The following is a 19,027-nucleotide window of genomic DNA, read 5'->3' on the forward strand; positions in this document are numbered from 1 at the left end:
ATTTCACGGCAACTTCACCTCTTAAACCTAGGCTTAACTTTTTTCGTCCTCCCCATCTAACCAAAAACTTTAGGATCATATCCTTTTTAACACTTTAATTGAACCTCACAACTCAAAACTACCAACCCCGCTAATCCCTTATTTCATACGATTATAACTTTTTTTAAAGTACTTTAAAAGCCCTATACCTTTTTCCTTCATCCGTAAGACAAGCTCTGAGAACAAAAGTGAGGGGTCAAGGATAGTGTGAAATCTGAGGGAAGAGGTGGGGCAGAAGGTTAAAGAGAGTTTGGAGTAGGACAAAAGAAAGAACTAGAAAAGTAAGCTGGGTGACGAAAACCGTTAGGCGCTGGTTAGGCTTGGGTGCAGCTAAGGACACGAAGGGGAGGGGCTTAACCTCTTGCGCTCTAACCCCCAACGCACGGAAGCGACTGCCACACACCCTATCCGCCTCTCAGAGCAGCAGCCATTTTGGCTTTGCCCCAGCCCCGCCCCTCGGACGCGGACGGCTCCATCCCCCCACGCGCACCCCACCCCCGCCTTCTTCGCGCAGAAACAGGAAGTGGGATTGCGGACCTAGGAGCCAGGCCGGCAGCAGCTCAGGACTAGAGTCGCGCTCTGAGCGCACTGCAGTCAAATCCTTGCCGCTGCCCCTGCCTGTCGCCTCCCAAGAAAAGTCGTGGGACCATGTCGAATATGGAGAGTATCCTTTCCTTTCTTAAAAGCTGCTGCTAGGGCTTAAAGAGGTGGGAGAGAGGAGGGCCTGGAGCCCTGGAAGGTGCCTGGTGGTGACCTTTTAGGTCTAGTTGAGGAGGGATGAGGGTTCTGACTCCGATTGGTAGGCTTTGGCAGCTTATTTTGTTTTGTTTGTTGTTGTTTTCCTGGTAGCCACAAGCATCCTGAATCAGGGGACGTGGGGCTGCTTTGAGAAGATTACTGAACACGAACCCTCCCTTGTTGAAGGCTACTGTCACCTGTTCTTTCAGGGAATTTATCCACTTCTGAAAAATCGAAGGAGAGTGGTGTGGAAGCAGGCGACAGTTTGCCAGAGGTTTGGGGCAGAGGTATAGGTTTTGAATGGGTAACGAGGGCAAATAGTTTTTGTGGAACTTCTTCCTTTTTCTGGATGGAGGTGACTGGTAATGAGTTCTTAATACCAGCCCTCCGAACTAAGTTGATTGCTTGCTTGTTAATAATCTGATTTAGCACGTGAGGAAACTCATAGTTTCCTAAAGCCACAAAAATCCATCAGTTGCACCTGTGTTACCACTTAAGTAATGTGTTCAAGGTTAGGAACCAAACTGTGTGAAGCTCTGAATTGAAGAAGGATGAGGTGGTTTTTTGCAAGTGAAATACCATCACAGGATTTTCATGTCTTTGTCCTTCTTCCAGAAATTGGCATTACAGAAATAGAGTAGTTTGATATCTTGCTATTGAATGAAACTTGGCAAAATAACAAAATTGGGTCATAGAAATTCTCTGATAGCTCATATTGAAACTATTTTCATTCATTAATTTGTAAGTCTGAAATATAGAAAGACATTTGGTGAGAGGATTAAATTATGTAAACTGTACTGAGAATATTGGTAACATATTTGGTGCTGAACTGGCCAAGATAAACCAAGAATAAAATGTGAACCTTTGTGGAGGTGCAGAAATAGGTCATTTCATGAACAGAGTAGATGACTAAAAGGCCCAGTTTAAAGGATATAATTTATAGAAGTGTAGTTGTGTTAGATGATTTTTATTAAAGCACCATCATAAAAGAGCACTGGATTATGAGTCAGAAGATCAATTTCCAATCCCGGTTCTGCCTTTTAAGAAACATGTGAGTTAGAACAACTCATATAGCCTCTGTTATGCAATGTTTACTCATCTGTAAACATACTAACTGACCTGTCAGCCTTATAAAGCTCTTGTGAAGGTAAAATGAAATGTAAGGGATTACTAAATTACGAAGTTTTGAACATGTTAAGTATTAAGAAGTGGAGTACAATTTGCTATCTTTTTTGCCAGATCTTTTGGAAGGGTTTGAGGTAATAGCTCTAAAACTGCTTTTATTTCCTACTTTAATAATGCAAATTACTTTTGCTCACCTAAAAACCTACTCTATGTGATTTCCAATAATAAGATAGTTACTAATTTTCTTTCACTGAAAAGTATGTATGCCTGACTATAATTAAAATTAATGGTACTATTATCAGTAGTTTAATACATAACAAAAATGAACTATAACTACTCTTAAGTCCATCAAAGGAAGTGAGGACTTCATTCATACCGTCTGGCAGTGGTTAGTTCTCTTGGTCCTCTTTTTAGAATCCAGACCTTTTCCTTTGAGTATAGAGGAAGAAAATGACATATGGACTCAGACCTGTCTTTCATAAATAAATAACTTGAACTGAAACTTGAGTAACATTTATTTGTCACCTATTTGAAATGCAGAAATCTCATTGTTACAGTATGTAAGAAGAATAAATGTGCTAACACAATTGAATTAGCATAGTAATTGTGACTTCTGTCCTTGGGCAGATAGATACACTGAAGTTATGTTGGATTAGATCCAATATCATTTTAAACAACTGATGGAATAGCCAAATTTATTTATTTTTAAAAATTTTTATTACAGTATGTTTGCTTTTACAATATCATGTTAGTTTATGCTGTATGGCAATGTGCCTTTTCCTGGGGAAAATATTTGTCGCTGACATCTCTTTCTCTAGGGGATTCTAACCTGAAAAAGGTTGAGAAGCAACGAAGTAGATAATAGGTACTGTAGACATAAGAGTAAAGAAAGGGATGTTGTGAACTGGACTGGTATCATTGTCTCCTTTTGTAGTCACCTAGACAGATGAGACTGTGTTATAGGCAAAAATTGCCAGCTACCTTAAAAATGCTCTCCATTGTGAATGGCTTTACATCCTAAAGCAGAATTACAGATCAGAGTCCCTGAGGCTTTGCTAGTGTTGACAAATGTATTGTGATATTTTAACCAAGATATTAATAATAGTTCAAATTTTGTTTTTTAAATATCACCTGACAGTAGTCTTACAATGTATGTCCTGGCTTGCTAGTAGAATGTTGTCTTACAAGAAGTATTTTATGTAAGGAATGCTTATCGTTCATCATTTGATGCTATTTGAGGATCACTTCTGAGCAATTCACTATGAAAGTTAAAATACAAAAAGAGAAATAAGAGTTGAGCTGGCTTTGAATTCCTTCTTGTTCTTCTATTCACAGTTAATTACCCATCTCTAGGCTTCAGTTTTCACATCTGTACAATGAGGGAAGTTGACAAGCGATCTCTAAGGTTTCTTTCAATTCTGAAGATCTCCCTGAGTTTCTGTGTTCCCAAACTCTACCTCCCAGACATACACAAGGGATGATGAAGATGCTGGGAGCTGAAAAAGAGGAAAGTTGGGTATATAATGCCACTTTTTCTCATCAAATGTATGAATAACCATCTATGGTATGGCACCACTGCTTTATTCTGGAGCAGGCAGGTGCTAGTAGAACATTCTTATTCCTTCCTCTTACCTCCTTTGTTTTCAACCTTTACTTCTATGTAAAGGATTGTAAAATCCTACTGTTGGCACTTGGAATCAAATAGCTTTCTGCCCTACTATGTTGGGATAACTTACTTTCCCTTGGTGTTGCTCCACCCACTTCAGAGAGGTAGGCAGGATGTAAGAGTTCTACTATGAATTTCTGCTAGTAAACTGACTATAACCATTTTTCTTGAGGAAGCAGATTGAAATCTTAGAGCAAGGTTTCCTTCTGTATGCATATTAAATATGTGGAACCCTAATGATTGTTATTTAAATTTTAAAGCAATAATCTATTAAGGCATAGGTGATTTCTCCCCTTTGCCTGTCAGCAGTGTGATTGCTATTAAATGAAATCACACAGAATGTTTTTTTTTCCTTTTTAAATTTTTTTATTTTTGGCTGTGTTGGGTCTTCGTTGCTGCGTGTGGGCTTTCCCTAGTTGTGGAGAGAGGGGGCTACTCTTTGTTGCGGTGTGCGGGCTTCTCATTGCAGTGGCTTCTCTTGTTGCAGAGCACGGGCTCTAGGCGTGTGGGCTTCAGTAGCTGTGATGTGTGGGCTCAGTAGTTGTGGCTCGCGGGCTCTAGAGCGCAGTCTCAGTAGTTGTGGTGCACTGCCTTAGTTGCTCCGCAGCATGTGGGATATTCCTAGACCAGGGCTCAAACACGTGTCCTGTGCATTGGCAGGCAGCTTCTTAACCACTGCACCACCAGGGAAGCCCAACATAGAATGTTTTAAAGACACATTGGGATTTTTTTTATTCCTTGACTAGCTGTATTGCCCAGTTAAGATAGGTGACTTATCTAAATCATGAGGTGGTAATGACAATTTATTGAACATCTACTATGTACCAAACTTTGTGCTGGGGATTTTATATATTATCTCAAAACCTCAAAACAACCCTGGAAGACGGGTGGTAGTGTCCTCATTTTATAGAACAGGCAATTAAAGCTAAGAAAGCTACAGAGCTTGTAAGTGTAAAGGATCTGAGCTCGGCTCCAAAGTCTCTGGTGTGTTCACGTTTCCATAGTGCCTCCAGAACTTACAGTGCACTTCAGTTATATTTGATCAAGTCCTAGGGTTATGCAGAGCTACTCTTTCTATATATTGACATTGCATTTGAGATTTTTGCTTTAAAAAGAGTTTGGAAAACAATGAATCAACACAATCACTTTAGGGAGGACCTAGCTTAGATTTTCTCGAAGACAAGTCTATTCATAGATATATTTCATATTAAGAGGCACACCTGGGCTTCCCTGGTGGCACAGTGGTTGAGAGTCCGCCTGCCGATGCAGGGGACACGGGTTCATGCCCCGGTCCAGGAAGATCCCACATGCCACAGAGTGGCTAGGCCCGTGAGCCATGGCCGCTGACCCTGCGCATGCGGAGCCTGTGCTCCGCAACGGGAGAGGCCACAGCAGTGAGAGGCCCGCGTTCTGCAAAAAAAAAAAAAAAGAAAGAGGTACACCTGTATGATGTAATGTTTTAAATTTTAATTTTATAGAGTTAGAAGATAGGGAATACTACTTTCTGAAAATTTGAAATAATTGTTCAGATGATTCATTGATTTTTCTTATTTATCAATCCCAAGGGCTAAGTGAGTTAGTGTTTTCCTTTTGCATGGATTTTGGCAGGAGGAGGGAAACCTACTGCCATTAATGGAGATCTTTGAGACCAATTTTTCGGAGTCAGTGTTTATGTTAGCAAAAAAGCAAGCATGGTGGTGTATAATAAACCTCATAGTGGTTAAGAGGAAGATGGTAGGGAGGGGAGGAAGAAGGGTACACTGGACAAAGGAGCTGTATGTGAAGACATAGAGTCAGGTAACTGGTGGAGGCCATCATCACTGAAGCACAAGTTGCTGGAGCCTGGGATTACCCAAGATCTAGTTTAGGGCCTTATGCATTATTCTATACATGTTAATATGTATTACTCTTCAGCCTTTCTAAACCTTCAATCCATCAAAAATAAAGTATTTCAGTCATTGTCTTTTCAGTTGGCAAAGAAAAATAAATACTGTCTTAATAGCAACCACTTTGCCAAATTGAATTTATGATTAGTCAGTGAAGGAGATTATTCTGCCAGTTTTATTTTTTCCAAATAGAAAAATACTCCAAGGATTTACAGCTAACTAAAATATCTAAAATATTTCACAGTATATCAACTCTGGTTCATAGTTCAATTTAGTGGTTGAATCAACGCCATTATTTTCCACATTAGCAATAGAGGATATTCACTTATTGTAGTGTATACAGAGGGTGATTATTTGAATAGCAGGCACCTGAATTTAAGAATCGCCTACCCTGGTTGTAGAAGGTACCCGAGAGTTAGAGGCAAGGTTTTAGACGGAGGAGTGTTTTGATTTCTGGCCTAGGACAAAAGATACATCATCAGAAAAACACTGGTTTTACAGGTTGCCTGGGATACATAGACACATATGAATATATTTGGCAGGGGTGGTAGTCTAAGGTATGTAGTCCACCTCTATGGAATCATGTGCTTTACACTATATTTATGAGTCAAAATGGGAAAAATAAGAAGAGACCATGTAAAAAGTATTTTCCAAAACCAAATGTCTTCAATTTTAAAAGCCGTCCTTTATTGTGAGACTCTCCTTCCTACATTTTTGGTGCTGCGCTATTCTTTCTGTTAATTATACCAGTCCAAGGATTTTTTAAAAAGTCTGGGATCTGCTATGACATTGGTTTTCTCACTCTTAGCCACAGAGCCCTTTTTTTTCCTGAATGGAATCATGTAGAATCCTAATATACTACAGAAATAAACATCATTGTATTAGAGTAAACTTATTCTTAAGCTTATATGTGTAATCGAGTCCTCTTGCCCAACATCAGTGATGCTTTTTCCCCAGTATATCAGGTACCATTGCAAAACATTTTTTCTACTATTCATTTACTTAAATCTATTGAGTACTTCCATTAATCACTGCACTAAGCTGATGGTATAAGGATAATTAGGGTTCATCCATATTCTCAGGGTGTCCATAGTCTAGTTAAAGAAGTAGACATGTAAACAAAGAATTATAATGAAATACAGAAAAGTACATCATATATAAAGTAACATGGGAATACAGAGTAAGTAGCTACTGACACTGTAAATTTCAAATTAGTGTTTCCACAGAGTATACTTAAAATTTAGGACCAGAATGTTTGAAGACAGCCTTGGAGAAGAGCTATTTTATATTAAATTTATATCAAGCACAAACAGGTTCAGTGTATCCAAGTTATAATACTACTACACATTCCTAACAGTGTTGTCCATTTACCAGTATTATTTAATACATGCTTTTGGGTTTTTTTCTTTTAATTTTCAAGCAACCCTCTTTTTTAAATTGCAAGGATACCATCTCATGCAACAGGACTATAAACTCTCAATCTAACCTTTTATTTGAAATGAATTTTTTACAAAAATCATGTAACTTTAATCCTCACCTCCCCAAGAGCAAGTACAAAAAAGAATAAAAGACCAGTTACCTGCCACTGGGCTTAAGAAATAAAACATTACCAACTCATCTCCCTTATTTCCCCACCAAAGGCAACCACTGTCTAAAAGTTCATATTTATCATTTCCATGCATTTGTTTATATTTGACCACATACGTGTACATTCTTAGGATATAATTAATGCCTTGCATATTTTCCAATTTTATGTGTGTGGTATAATGTTTTCTTTTTTATTCAAGATGGTTCTTCAGATTCATTCATTATGTCATTTTCACTTTCACCTCTATGTAGTTTTTTTTTTTAACATCTGTACCTTTTCTTTTTAAACATCCAATAAAGGAGTATAATTGCTTTATTGTAGAAATATCATACAATTTATCCATTCTATTTAGTGATGAACATTTAGGTTGTTTCCATGGTTTTCTGTCATTATAAACAATACTGCTATGATCACTTGTACATATTTGCTGTGTCAGCTGGGGACAGTTTCTCTATGGTATATACCTAGGAGTGGGATTGCTGGGTTGGAGACTATGGGTATTTTCAAGTAATGATTTTTTGATGATTTCCATTGTAATCTATATACCTTTTATTTTTCTTATGCTTGGTAGGACTCCAGAACAATGCTTAATTTAAAAAAATATGTGTGTGTGTATATATATATATATATATATATATATATATATAATATGAATTGTAAGATATTTTATTCTAATTCTGTGAAGAATGCCATAAGTAGTTTGATAGGTATTGCATTGAATCTGTAGATTGCTTTGTGTAGTATAGTCATTTTCAAAATATTGATTCTTCCAATCCAAGAACATGGTATATGTCTCCATCTGTTTATGTCATCTTTGATTACTTTCATCAGTGCTTTATAGTTTTCTGAGTACCAGTCTTTCACCACCTTAGGCAGGTTTGTTCCTAGGTATTTTATTCTTTTTGTTACAGTGGTAAATGGGAGTGTTTCCTTAATTTCTCTATGTGTTTTTTTCATTGTTGGTGTATAGGAATGCCAGAGACTTCTGTGCATTAATTTTGTATCCTGCAGTCTTACCAAATGCATTGATTAGATCTAGTAATTTTCTGGTGACATCTTTAGGATTTTCTATGCATATTATCATGTCATCGGCAAACAGTGACATTTGTACTTCTTCTTTTCCAATTTGTATTCCTTTTATTTCTTTTTCTTCTCTGATTGCTGTGCCAGGACTTCCAAAACTATGTTGAATAAGAGTGGTGAGAGTGGACATCTTTGTCTTTTTCCTCATCTTAGTGGAAATGCTTTCAATTTTTCACCATTGTGTTTGATGCTTGCTGTGGGTTTGTCATATATGGCCTTTATTATGTTGAGGTATGTTCCCTCTATGCCCATTTTCTGGAGAATTTCTATCATGAATGGGTGTTGAATTTTGTCAAAAGCTGTTTTGCATCTATTGAGAAGATCCTATGGTTTTTATTCCTTAATTTATCAATGTGGTGTATCACATTGTTTGATTTGTATATATTGAAGAATCCTTGCATCCCTGGGTTAAATCCCACTTGATCATGGTTTTTAATCCTTTTAATGTCCTGTTTGATTCTGTTTGCTAGTGTTATGTTGAGGATTTTTGCATCTATGTTCATCAGTGATATTGGTCTATAATTTTCTTTTTTTGTGGTATCTTTTTCTGGTTTTGGTATCAGGGTGACGGGGGCTTTGTAGAATGAATTTGGGAGTGTTTCTCCCTCTGCAGTTTTTTGGAAGAGTTTGAGAAGGATCAGTGTTAGCTCTTCTCTAAATGTTTGATAGAATTCACCTGTGAAGCCATCTGGTCCTGGACTTTTGTTTGTTGGAAGATTTTTAATTACAGTTTCAATTTCATTAGTTGTGATAGGTCTGTTTATATTATCTAATTCTTCCTTGTTCAGTCTTGGAAAATTGTACCTTTCCAAGAATGTGTCTATTTCTTCATGGTTGTCCATTTTACTGGCATATAGTTGTTTGTAGTAGTCTCTTATAATCCTTTGTATTTCTGCAGTGTCAGTTGTGATTTCTCCTTTTTCATTTCTAATCTTATTGATTTGCCTCCCCTCCCTTTTTTTCTTGATCAGTCTGGCTAAGGGTTTATCAATTTTGTTTATCTTCTCAAAGAACCAGCTTTTAGTTTCATTGATCTTTGCTATTGTTTTCTTCATTATTATTTCATTTATTTCTGCTCTGTTCTTTATGATTTCTTTCCTTCTACTGTTTTTGGGTTTTCTTTGTTCTTCTTTCTCTAGTTGCTTTAAGTGTAGGGCTAGATTGTTTATTTGAGATTTTTCTTGTTTCTTGAGGTGAGATTGAATTGCTATAATTGAATTGCTATAAACTTTCCTCCTAGAAATGTTTTTACTGCATCCCATAGGTTTTGGGTCATTGTGTTTTCATTGTCAATTTTTTCTATGAATTTTTTAAATTTCTTCTTTGATTTCTTCAGTGACCTCTTGGTTATTTAGTAGTGCACTGTTCAGCCTCCCTGTATTTGTTTTTTACAATTTTTTTCCTGTAATTGATTTCCAATCTTATAGCATTGTGGTCAAAAAACATGCTTGATACGATTTCAGTTTTCTTAAATTTTTTGAGGATTGATTTGTGACCCAAGATGTGATCTATCCTGGAGAATGTTTCGTGTGCACTTGAGAAGAAAGTGTATTCTGCCACTTTCGGGTGGAATGTTCTATAAATATCAATAAGATCTATCTTGTCTATTGTGTCATTTAAAGCTTAAGTTTCCTTATTTATTTTCTGTTTGGATGATTTGTCCATTGTTAAACTCCTCTACTGTTATTGTGTTACTGTCAATTTCTCCTTTCATGGTTGTTAGCACTTGCCTTATGTATTGAGGTGCTCCTGTGTTGGGTGCATAAACATTTATAATTGTTTTGTCTTCTTCTTGGATTGTTCCTTTGATCATTATGTACTGTCCCTCCTTATCTTTTGTAACAGTCTTTATTTTAAAGTCTATTTTATCTGATATGAGTATTGCTACTCCAGCTTTCTTTTGATTTCCATTCGCATGGAATATCTTTTTCCATCCCTTCACTTTCAGTCTGTATATGTCCCTAGGTCTGAAATGGGTCTGTTGTAGACAACATATATATGGGTCTTGTTTCTGTATCCATTCAGCCAGTCTGTGTCTTTTGGCTGGGGCATTTAATCGATATGTATGTTCCTATGACCACTTTCTTAATTGTTTTGGGTTTGTTTTTGTGAGTCTTTTTCTTCTCTTGTGTTTCCTGCTTCAAGAAATTTCTTTAGCATTTGTTGTAAAACTGGTTTGGTGGTGCTGAATTCTCTTAGCTTTTGCTTGTCTGAAAAGCTTTTGACTTCTTTATTGCATCTGAATGAGATCCTTGCTGGGTAGAGTAATCTTGGTTGTAGGTTTTTCTCTTTCATCACTTTAAGTATATCCTGCCACCCCTTCTGGCCTGCAGTTTCCACTGAAAAATCAGCTGATAACCTTATGGGGATTCCTTTATATGTTATTTTTTGTTTTTCCCTTGCTGCTTTTAATATTTTTTTTCTTTGAATTTAATTTTTGTTAATATGATTAATATGCATCTTGGTGTGTTTTTCCTTGGGTTCATCCTGTATGGGACTCTCTGTGCTTCCTGGACTTGGGTGACTATTTCGTTTCCCATGTTAGGAACGTTTTCAACTATAATCTCCTCAAATATTTTCTCAGACCTTTTCTTTTTCTCTTTGTCTTCTGGGACCCCTATAATTCAAATGTTGTTGTGTTTAGTGTTGTCCCAGAGGTGTCTGAGCTTGTTCTGAATTCTTTTCATTCTTTTTTCTTTATTCTGCTCCTCAGCAGTTATTTCTACCATTTTGTCTTCCAGCTCACTTATTCATCCTTCTGCCTCAGTTATTCTGTTATTGATTCCTTCTAGTGTATTTTTCATTTCAGTTATTGTGTTGTTCATCTATGTGTGTTCTTTAGTTCTTCTAGATCTTTGTTAAACATTTCTTGTATTTTCTCAATCTGTACTTCCATTCTGTTACTGAGATTCTGGATTATTTTTACCATCATTACTCTGAATTCTTTTTCAGGTAGATTGCCCATTTCCTCTTCATTTATTTGGTCTTGTAGATTTTTACCTTGCTCCTTCATCTGTGGCATATTTTTTGCCATCTTATTTTTTTTTGAGTGAAATTGTACTGCTGTTTTACTGGTTGTTTGGCCTGAGGCTCCCAACACTGGAGTTTGTAGGCTACTGGGTAGACCTGAGATGGGTCTTGGTGCTGAGATGGGGAGCTCTGTGTGACCTCACTCCTATGAATATTCCCTGGGGTCTGAGGTTCTCTGTTAGTCCAGTGGTTCAGACTTGGAGCTCCCACCTCAGTAGCTTCTGCCTAACCCCAGGCTTGCGAACCAAGATCCTGCAAACTGGTTCACTCTGGGGTTCCTCCTGTCTCCTTGGGCATTAGAATATACCACCAGCGGCCGGCAGGCTCCCTAGTTGTTGGGGGAGCTAACTCCACATCTTACCACACCACCATCTTGACTCTGCCTCTCTGGATTGATTTTTATATGTTCTGCTTGCGATTGTTTTTTTGTTTGATTTTTTGTTTATTTGTGTTTCTTGAGTCTAAAGATTTTATTCTCATCAGTTATGGAAGACTCTCAAGTATTATCTCTTTGAATGTAACATTTTGCACATTGTCTTTATTATATCTTTGTGGTATTGCAGATATTAGACCTTTTTATTCTGTTTTCTTTATTTCTTGTCCTCTCTTTCATATTAACCTTATTTTTTCACTCTAATCTTAATTCAGATCTATAGTCAGTTTGCTAATTTTTTTTTTTTTGCTGTACGCGGGCCTCTCCAATTTGCTAATTTTCTCCTCAGCTTTGTCTAATTTTCTTTTATCTAGTTTGCTCCACCCCCAGCTGTGAGCCAAGGCCCATAATGACAGTTAACCTTGTCATCTCATCTTCCTTTGCCAGCTGATAAGACTTCTTTCTATGACACCCTTATGCTAATGTTGTAGCCTTCAAGGTTCTAGGTTTATTCAGAAAATTCAGTTCCAGCATCTCATCTCATGAGCTCCATAGGGGGCTTTGTCTTCAGGGGCTTCAGTGCTTACCTACTACTAATATTTACTTCTTCCTCCTTGTTTCTGTCTCCTGAGGATTTTCCTTCCATTTTTACAATCTAAGCTCTGTATTTAAAAGGGCATTTGTTGTAGTTTATCCAGTATTTCAAGGTGTTATTATAAATGTGTAGGCCTCCATATTAATGGAAGTGGTTCATGTCTTTTTAGGATGAAGGGGGGAAAGCTTTATGGTATTAAATGGACTTTAGTAATGGATCTCCTATTAATATTTTTGGCTAATATTTTATATCATGATCATTCTTAACCATTAATATTAAATTAGAGTTGGCTATAGTAGGTAGTCAGTCCTCAGTATCTGCAGTTTGTAGTAAATTTCAGGTTTAAGGGAAACTGAAATCATTCTTTAAAAACAACAATGAATATATAAATTATATGAATTCATCTAAAATAGTTGGCTTCTTAATTCAGCTTTTAACAATAGTGACTTTTTCTACAGAGACAGCAATTCTATTTGGGAGATGATTTGAAAAATAAAAAAATCATTACCTTTTTATTTATTTCCATCTATCTCAGTGATTCAGGTTCTCTGCAGGGTTCAATTTTGCCCCCCTCCCCAGGTAGCATTTGACAATGTCTGGAGAAATTTTTGGTTATTGTAATTCGTAAAACAGAGGGGTTGCTAGTGTCATCTAGTGGATAAAGCCAGGAATGCTTATAAACTTCGTAGAATACATAAGACATCCCCCACAACAAAGTATTATCTAGCCCAAAATATCAGTAGTGCTTAGGTTAAAAAACCCTGTTTATAAAAGGAGCTATAATTTTCTCAGTTACCTAGCTGAAATTGATAAATCTTACTTAAAAATGTAACATATATGATACATTAAAACTACCCAGAAATTCATACACATATACTTATTTTCTTAACAATTCTAGTTATATCTGTTGATGAAAAGTACTCATGGTAGCAAGTCTTCCCTCTCATTATCCATAAATATAAGGTGTTAAATTAAAACTATGAAGCCTTTGAGAGATGAACAAGGTTAATTTATGGTTTAGCTTTGGTAAATAATCGAATAATGCTTATTTTCTGATAGTGATATAATCAAACTAACAGTTAGCTTTTTAAACTATATAGTGTATGTGTGCCTTTCAAAAAAATGAACCCTGCATCCTTTATAAATGTCCCAAAGAAATACAGAATCAGGGTTTAAAAAAATAGATTTTACCTTTTTCTAAAGGGCAGAAAACACATAGCATCATTCTTAATAGTGATTTAATCATGATATAAAGCAGTTGGTTTTGAAATAATCCACATTGCTTTGTCAGATTCATGTGCATTACTTCATATTTGTTTTTGCTTGTGTCATGAAAATGAAAGATTTGTGGTATTGCTTATTTGGGTCTTATTCCCATTATATTTTTGTCGTTTTTAATTAAAAATGTTTAATCTTAAAATAGTTTTAGACTTAAAGAGAAATTGCAGAAATGTACAGAGATTTCTTTTATTCCCTTTACCAAGCTTCTCCTAATGTTAACACCTTACATAAACATAATCATAAGCCAAAGGAAATCCACATCACTACAATATTAACTAAACTACAGATCTTATTTGGATTTCACCAGTTTTTCCCCTAATGTCCTTTTTCTGTTTCAGAATCCAATCACGCATTGCATTTAGTTGGCATGGCTCCTTCGTCTTCTCCATTCTATAACAGTTCTTCAGTCTTTCTTTGCTTTACATGAACTTGATGCTTGACAAGAACACTGGTCAGTTATATCTTACATAGAATATCTCTCTCAGTACAGGATTCCCTGACGGTTTCTCTGGAGTAAATTGAGGTTATGTTTTTGACAACACCACCATATAAGTATGCTGTACTCTTCCCAGTTCATCATTTCAGAAGGTAAATGGTGTTGAAATGTTTTATTACTGGTGATATTATCCTTGGTAAGGTGGTATCTGCCAGGTTTCTCTACTATAAAGTTGCTCTTTTTCCCTTTGTAATTAATCTTTCTTGCCATTACTTTAATTTAAAAAATTTTTATTTTATATTGGAGTATGGTTGATTTAAAATGTTGTGTTAGTTTCAGGTATACAGCCAAGTGATTTAGTTAAACATATACATATATTATTTTTCAGATTCTTTTCCCATATAGGTTATTACAGAGTATTGAGTAGATTTCCCTGTGCTATACAGTAGGTCCTTGTTGATTATCTGTTTTATATATAGTAGTGTGTATGTTAATCCCAAACTCCTAATTTATCCATCCCCCCACCTTTCCCCTTGATAACCATCAGTTTGTTTTAATAGAAATAATTAAGTTTCTTAAAATTATTAAGTTTTATTTATTTCTTTTATTTTCTTCTAAAATTATTTCTTAAAATAATTAACTTAATTTTAACAGAAAACAAATGTGGAAGAGATAAAAATTGTTCTGTTTCCTCAAATACTTTGTGAATATTTGGTTTAAATAGCATAATCTTATAAGTTTTATAATTTTAACATCTTGTTTTCAGTTAGGTTGGGAAATGACTTTTTTTTTTTAAACCTTAACATATAATTTCAGAACACCTATTTAACTTGAAGTTTGCTACAAAGGAACTTAACAGGAATGCCAAGAAATGTGATAAAGAAGAAAAGGCTGAAAAGGCCAAGATTAAAAAGGTAAGTAATTTTGTGTGTGTGTGTGGTATGCGGACCTCTCACTGTTGTGGCCTCTCCCGTTGCAGAGCACAGGCTCCAGACACGCGGGCTCAGTGACCATGGCTCCTGGGCCCAGCTGCTCCACAGCATGTGGGATCTTCCGGACCGGGGCACGAACCCGTGTCCCCTGCATCGGCAGGCGGACTCTCAACCACTGCGCCACCAGGGAAGCCCCAAGGTAAGTAATTTTTAATCTTTTTACTTTTTTTTAAACTCATGAAATGAGCACAGTTATATGATGGAAGAGTGGTTGTTTTAGTTTATTTTACATTGAAGAAGGATTACTGGCTTTAGCATTTTAAGCCAAATATCTATTAAGTAAATTATTTATTATTTGACATAATTAATAATGGCTTTTTTGTTTATTTCTACTTATGTGTGCAAGTATGGCTCATAACACAGAGTATAACTGTACTGTTACCTAACTGTTCTGTTGCCTAGATCTAATGACTGTCCTTTGGTTTGTAGCCAGAACCACTGTTATTGAGAAGTATAAAGCCTGTATGTCAGAAAAATATTTCACATTTTTTGGCTCATTTGAATTTCTTTAGTCTCTAAAGTTTTTTTTTTTTTTTGCGGTACGTGGGCCTCTCACTGTTGCGGCCTCTCCCGTTGCGGAGCACAGGCTCCAGACGCGCAGGCTCAGCGGCCATGGCTCACGGGCCCAGCCGCTCTGCAGCATGTGGGATCTTGCCAGACCAGGGCACGAACCCATGTCCCCTGCGTCGGCAGGTGGACTCTCAACCACTGCGCCACCAGGGAAGCCCAAGTTTTTTATTTTTTTAACATCTTTATTGGAGTATAATTGCTTTACAATCATGTGTCAGTTTCTGCTGTATAATAAAGTGAATCAGCTATGTGTATACATATATCCCCATATCCTCTCCCTCTTGCGTCTCCTTCCCACCCTCCCTATCCCACTCCTCTAGGTGGTCACAGAGCACCCAGCTGATCTCCCTGTGCTATGCGGCTGCTTCCCACTAGCTGTTTTACATTTGATGGTGTATATATGTCAGTGCTACTCTCTCACTTCGTTGCAGCTTACCCTTCCCCTTCCCATGTCCTCAAGTCCATTCTCTACATCTGCGTCTTTATTCTTGTCCTGCCCCTAGGTTCATTAGAACCATTTTTTTAAAGATTTCATATATATATGTGTTAGCATACAGTATTTGATTTTCTCTTTCTGACTGACTGCATTCTGTATGACAGACTCTAGGTCCATCCCCCTCACTACAAATAACTCAATTTCATTTCTTTTTATGGCTGAGTAATATTCCATTGAATATAAGTTTTATATATACATAGTACATAGAATTAATGTATATTGTGACTTGTGCATTGTGTATTTTCTAGGATTTACAAGACTCAGCATATAGTTGGACTCATGGCTATGACATATTACACTAAAGGATACAAAGGGAAAACACATGGGGTGATGTCTGGAGGAATCCAGGCTTAAGCTTCCAAGAGTTCTCAGTGGAAACACACAGGACAAGCTTAATTCCTGCAGCAACAAATTGTGACAACATATGTTAAATGTTGTCTACCAAGTAAGTTCTCCTGTGACTAGGAGTCAAAGGCTTTTATTGGTAGTCACGCAGGGATCCTCTGCCTAGCACACACCAAAATTCCAGTCTCCCAGAAGGAAATCCATTGTTTGGCATAAACCACATTGTTTGTATAAAGAGTGTAGGCACAGTGAGCCATTCTTAACTGTTCTGGGAAAGATGGAAACCTTCCCCAAATCCAAGTTCCTAGATGCTAGTTACACGCCAAACTTGCAAATAGACGTTTCGAAGGACAGCAGACTCAGGCTTGCTGTGTTAACTCTTTTCTGCACATGTGTATTTTTGTATCTATTTTTAATATTTTATTAACTTACTCTGATCTTTGGTAATAGCGTATATCCTACCCTTAAATTGAGTCACTTTGGGTATTTTATGCTCTTAATAGAGAAAACTTTATGGGAAGAAAACTTTCAGAAAAGGAGAAAGAAATAGTTAGGCTGAGTTAGAAGAAAAAATACTTAAAATTAATGTATTAGCATCATCCTTTTCTAAAAGTATAAGCCCAACTATTTCAAGGAAAGAGAAAACATAAAAAAGATTTTGGTCTTACATTTTTGTATATTGAGGAAATTAGAAATAATCTAAAAATAATTTTTGAATTTTCAAATCTCAGGCAAGCACAGCAGTATTAAAACATGCATATTCCCAACAAACAAAGTCCAGGTCCAGATAGTTTTACCGGTGAATTATACCAGACATTTAAAGAATTAAAGTACACCTTTGAACAACACAGGTTTGAACTTCACAGGTCCACTTGTGCACATATTTTTTTCAACCAAGATGTACTATAGTACTACACTATTCATGGTCGGTTGAATCCACAGATGCAGAGCTGTAGATACAGAAGGCCAACTGTAAAGTTATACATGGATTTTTGACTGAGTGGGGTTTGGCACCCCTAGCCCCGTGTTGTTCAAGGGGCAACTGTAATACCAATCAACCTCAAACTCACTCATCCAAAAAATTAAAGAGGAGGGGACACATCCAAACTCACTCTATGAGGCCAGCATTACCCTGATACCAAAACCAAACAAGGAAACTACAAGAAAAGAGCATTATAGGCCAATAGCCCTGATGAACATAGATGTAAAAATCCTCAACAAAATAGTAGCAAACCAAATTCAACAATGCATTAAAAGGGTCATATACCATGATTAAATGGAATTTATTCCAGGGATGTGGGGATGGTTCACCATCCACAAGTCAATCAGGGTGATATACCACATTAACAAAATGAAGGATAAAAATCATATATTCATCTCAATAGATGCAGAAAAGGCATGTGACAAAATTCAACATTCATTCATGATAACAGCTCTCAACAAAGTGGATGTAGGGGGAATGTACCTCAACATAATGAAAGCCATAGATGACAAGCCCACAGTTAGCATCATACCCAAGGAAAAAAAGCTAAAAGGTTTTCCTCTAAGATCAAGATAAGGATGCCGACTTTTACCACTTCTGTTCCACATACTGCTGGAAGTCCTAGCCAGAGCAATTAGGCAAGAAAAAGAAATAAAAGACATCCAAATCAGAAAGGAAGAAGTAAAACTGTCTCTATTAGCAGATAACATGTATTACATATAAAAAACCCATGGCATTATATATAGAAGAATCCACCAAAAAAAAATTAGAATAGATGCAATAAAGTTGCAGGATACAAAATCAATATACAAAAATCAGTTGTGTTTCTATAACTAATAATGAACTATCAGAGAAGTTAAGAAAACAATCTTATTTACAATTTCATTAAAAATAAAATACCTAGGGAAACTTAACCAAGGACCTGAAAGACTACACTGAAAACTATAAGACATTGATGAAAGAAATTGAAGAAGATGCAAATAAATGGAAAGATATTCCATTCTCATGGGTTGGAACAATTAATATTGTTAGAATGTCCATACTGCTCAAAGCAATCTACAAATTCAGTTCAATCCCTATGAAGATGCCAATGGCAGTTTTCGTAGAAATAGAACAAACAGTCCTAAAATTTATATGGAACCACAAAAGACTCTGAATATCCAAGGCCATCTTGAGAAAGAACAAGGCTCAAACATCATGCTTCCTGATTTCAAACTATATTACCAAGCTGTGGTAAATGAGACAGCATGATATTGACATAAAAACAGACACGTAGATCAATGAAACAGAATAGAGAAATCAGAAATAAACCCACACATTTATGGTAATTTATTTGCAACAAAGGACCCAAGAATATACAATGGGGAAAGGACAGTCTCTTCAGTAAATAGTGTTGGGAAAGCTGGACAGCCACATGCAAAAGAATAAAACTGGACCACTGTCTTACAACATATACAGCAGTTATCTCAAAATGGATTAAAGACTTGGACTTTAAACGTGAAGTCATAAAACTCTAGAAGAAAACATAGATGGTAAACTCCTTGATACTGGTCTTGGCAGTGATTTTTTGGAATCGACACCAAAAGCAGAGGCAACAAAAGCAAAAATAAAGAAGTGGGACTTCATCAAACAAAAAAGTTTCTGCGCAGCAAAGGAAGCCATGAAAAAATTTAAAAGGCAGCTAACTCTATCCTAAGTTAAAAGTGGGAGAAAATATTTGAAAACCATACAGCTGATAAGGCGTTTACATCTGAAATATGTAAAGAATTTATACAAGTCAAAAGCAAAATACCAAACAATCT

At 36.4% G+C, this 19,027-nt stretch overlaps 1 protein-coding gene across 1 annotated transcript in view; it reads left to right on the forward strand.

Moving 5' to 3' along the window:
• Positions 1–562: 562 nt before the first annotated feature.
• The window catches only part of LOC112395172 (charged multivesicular body protein 1b-2-like), a 28,701-nt gene continuing 10,236 nt past the window's right edge, over positions 563–19,027 (forward strand). The window contains 4 exon segments of the mRNA XM_024738223.1: positions 563–1,828; positions 3,238–3,418; positions 13,890–13,992; positions 14,657–14,754. Coding sequence (XP_024593991.1) covers positions 13,959–13,992; positions 14,657–14,754 — 132 coding nt within the window. The 5' untranslated portion in view covers positions 563–1,828; positions 3,238–3,418; positions 13,890–13,958.

The sequence above is a fragment of the Neophocaena asiaeorientalis genome, unplaced genomic scaffold (assembly GCF_003031525.2).
Source record: "Neophocaena asiaeorientalis asiaeorientalis breed wild unplaced genomic scaffold, Neophocaena_asiaeorientalis_V1.1 scaffold186, whole genome shotgun sequence".
In the NCBI taxonomy this organism is placed as follows: domain Eukaryota; kingdom Metazoa; phylum Chordata; class Mammalia; order Artiodactyla; family Phocoenidae; genus Neophocaena; species Neophocaena asiaeorientalis.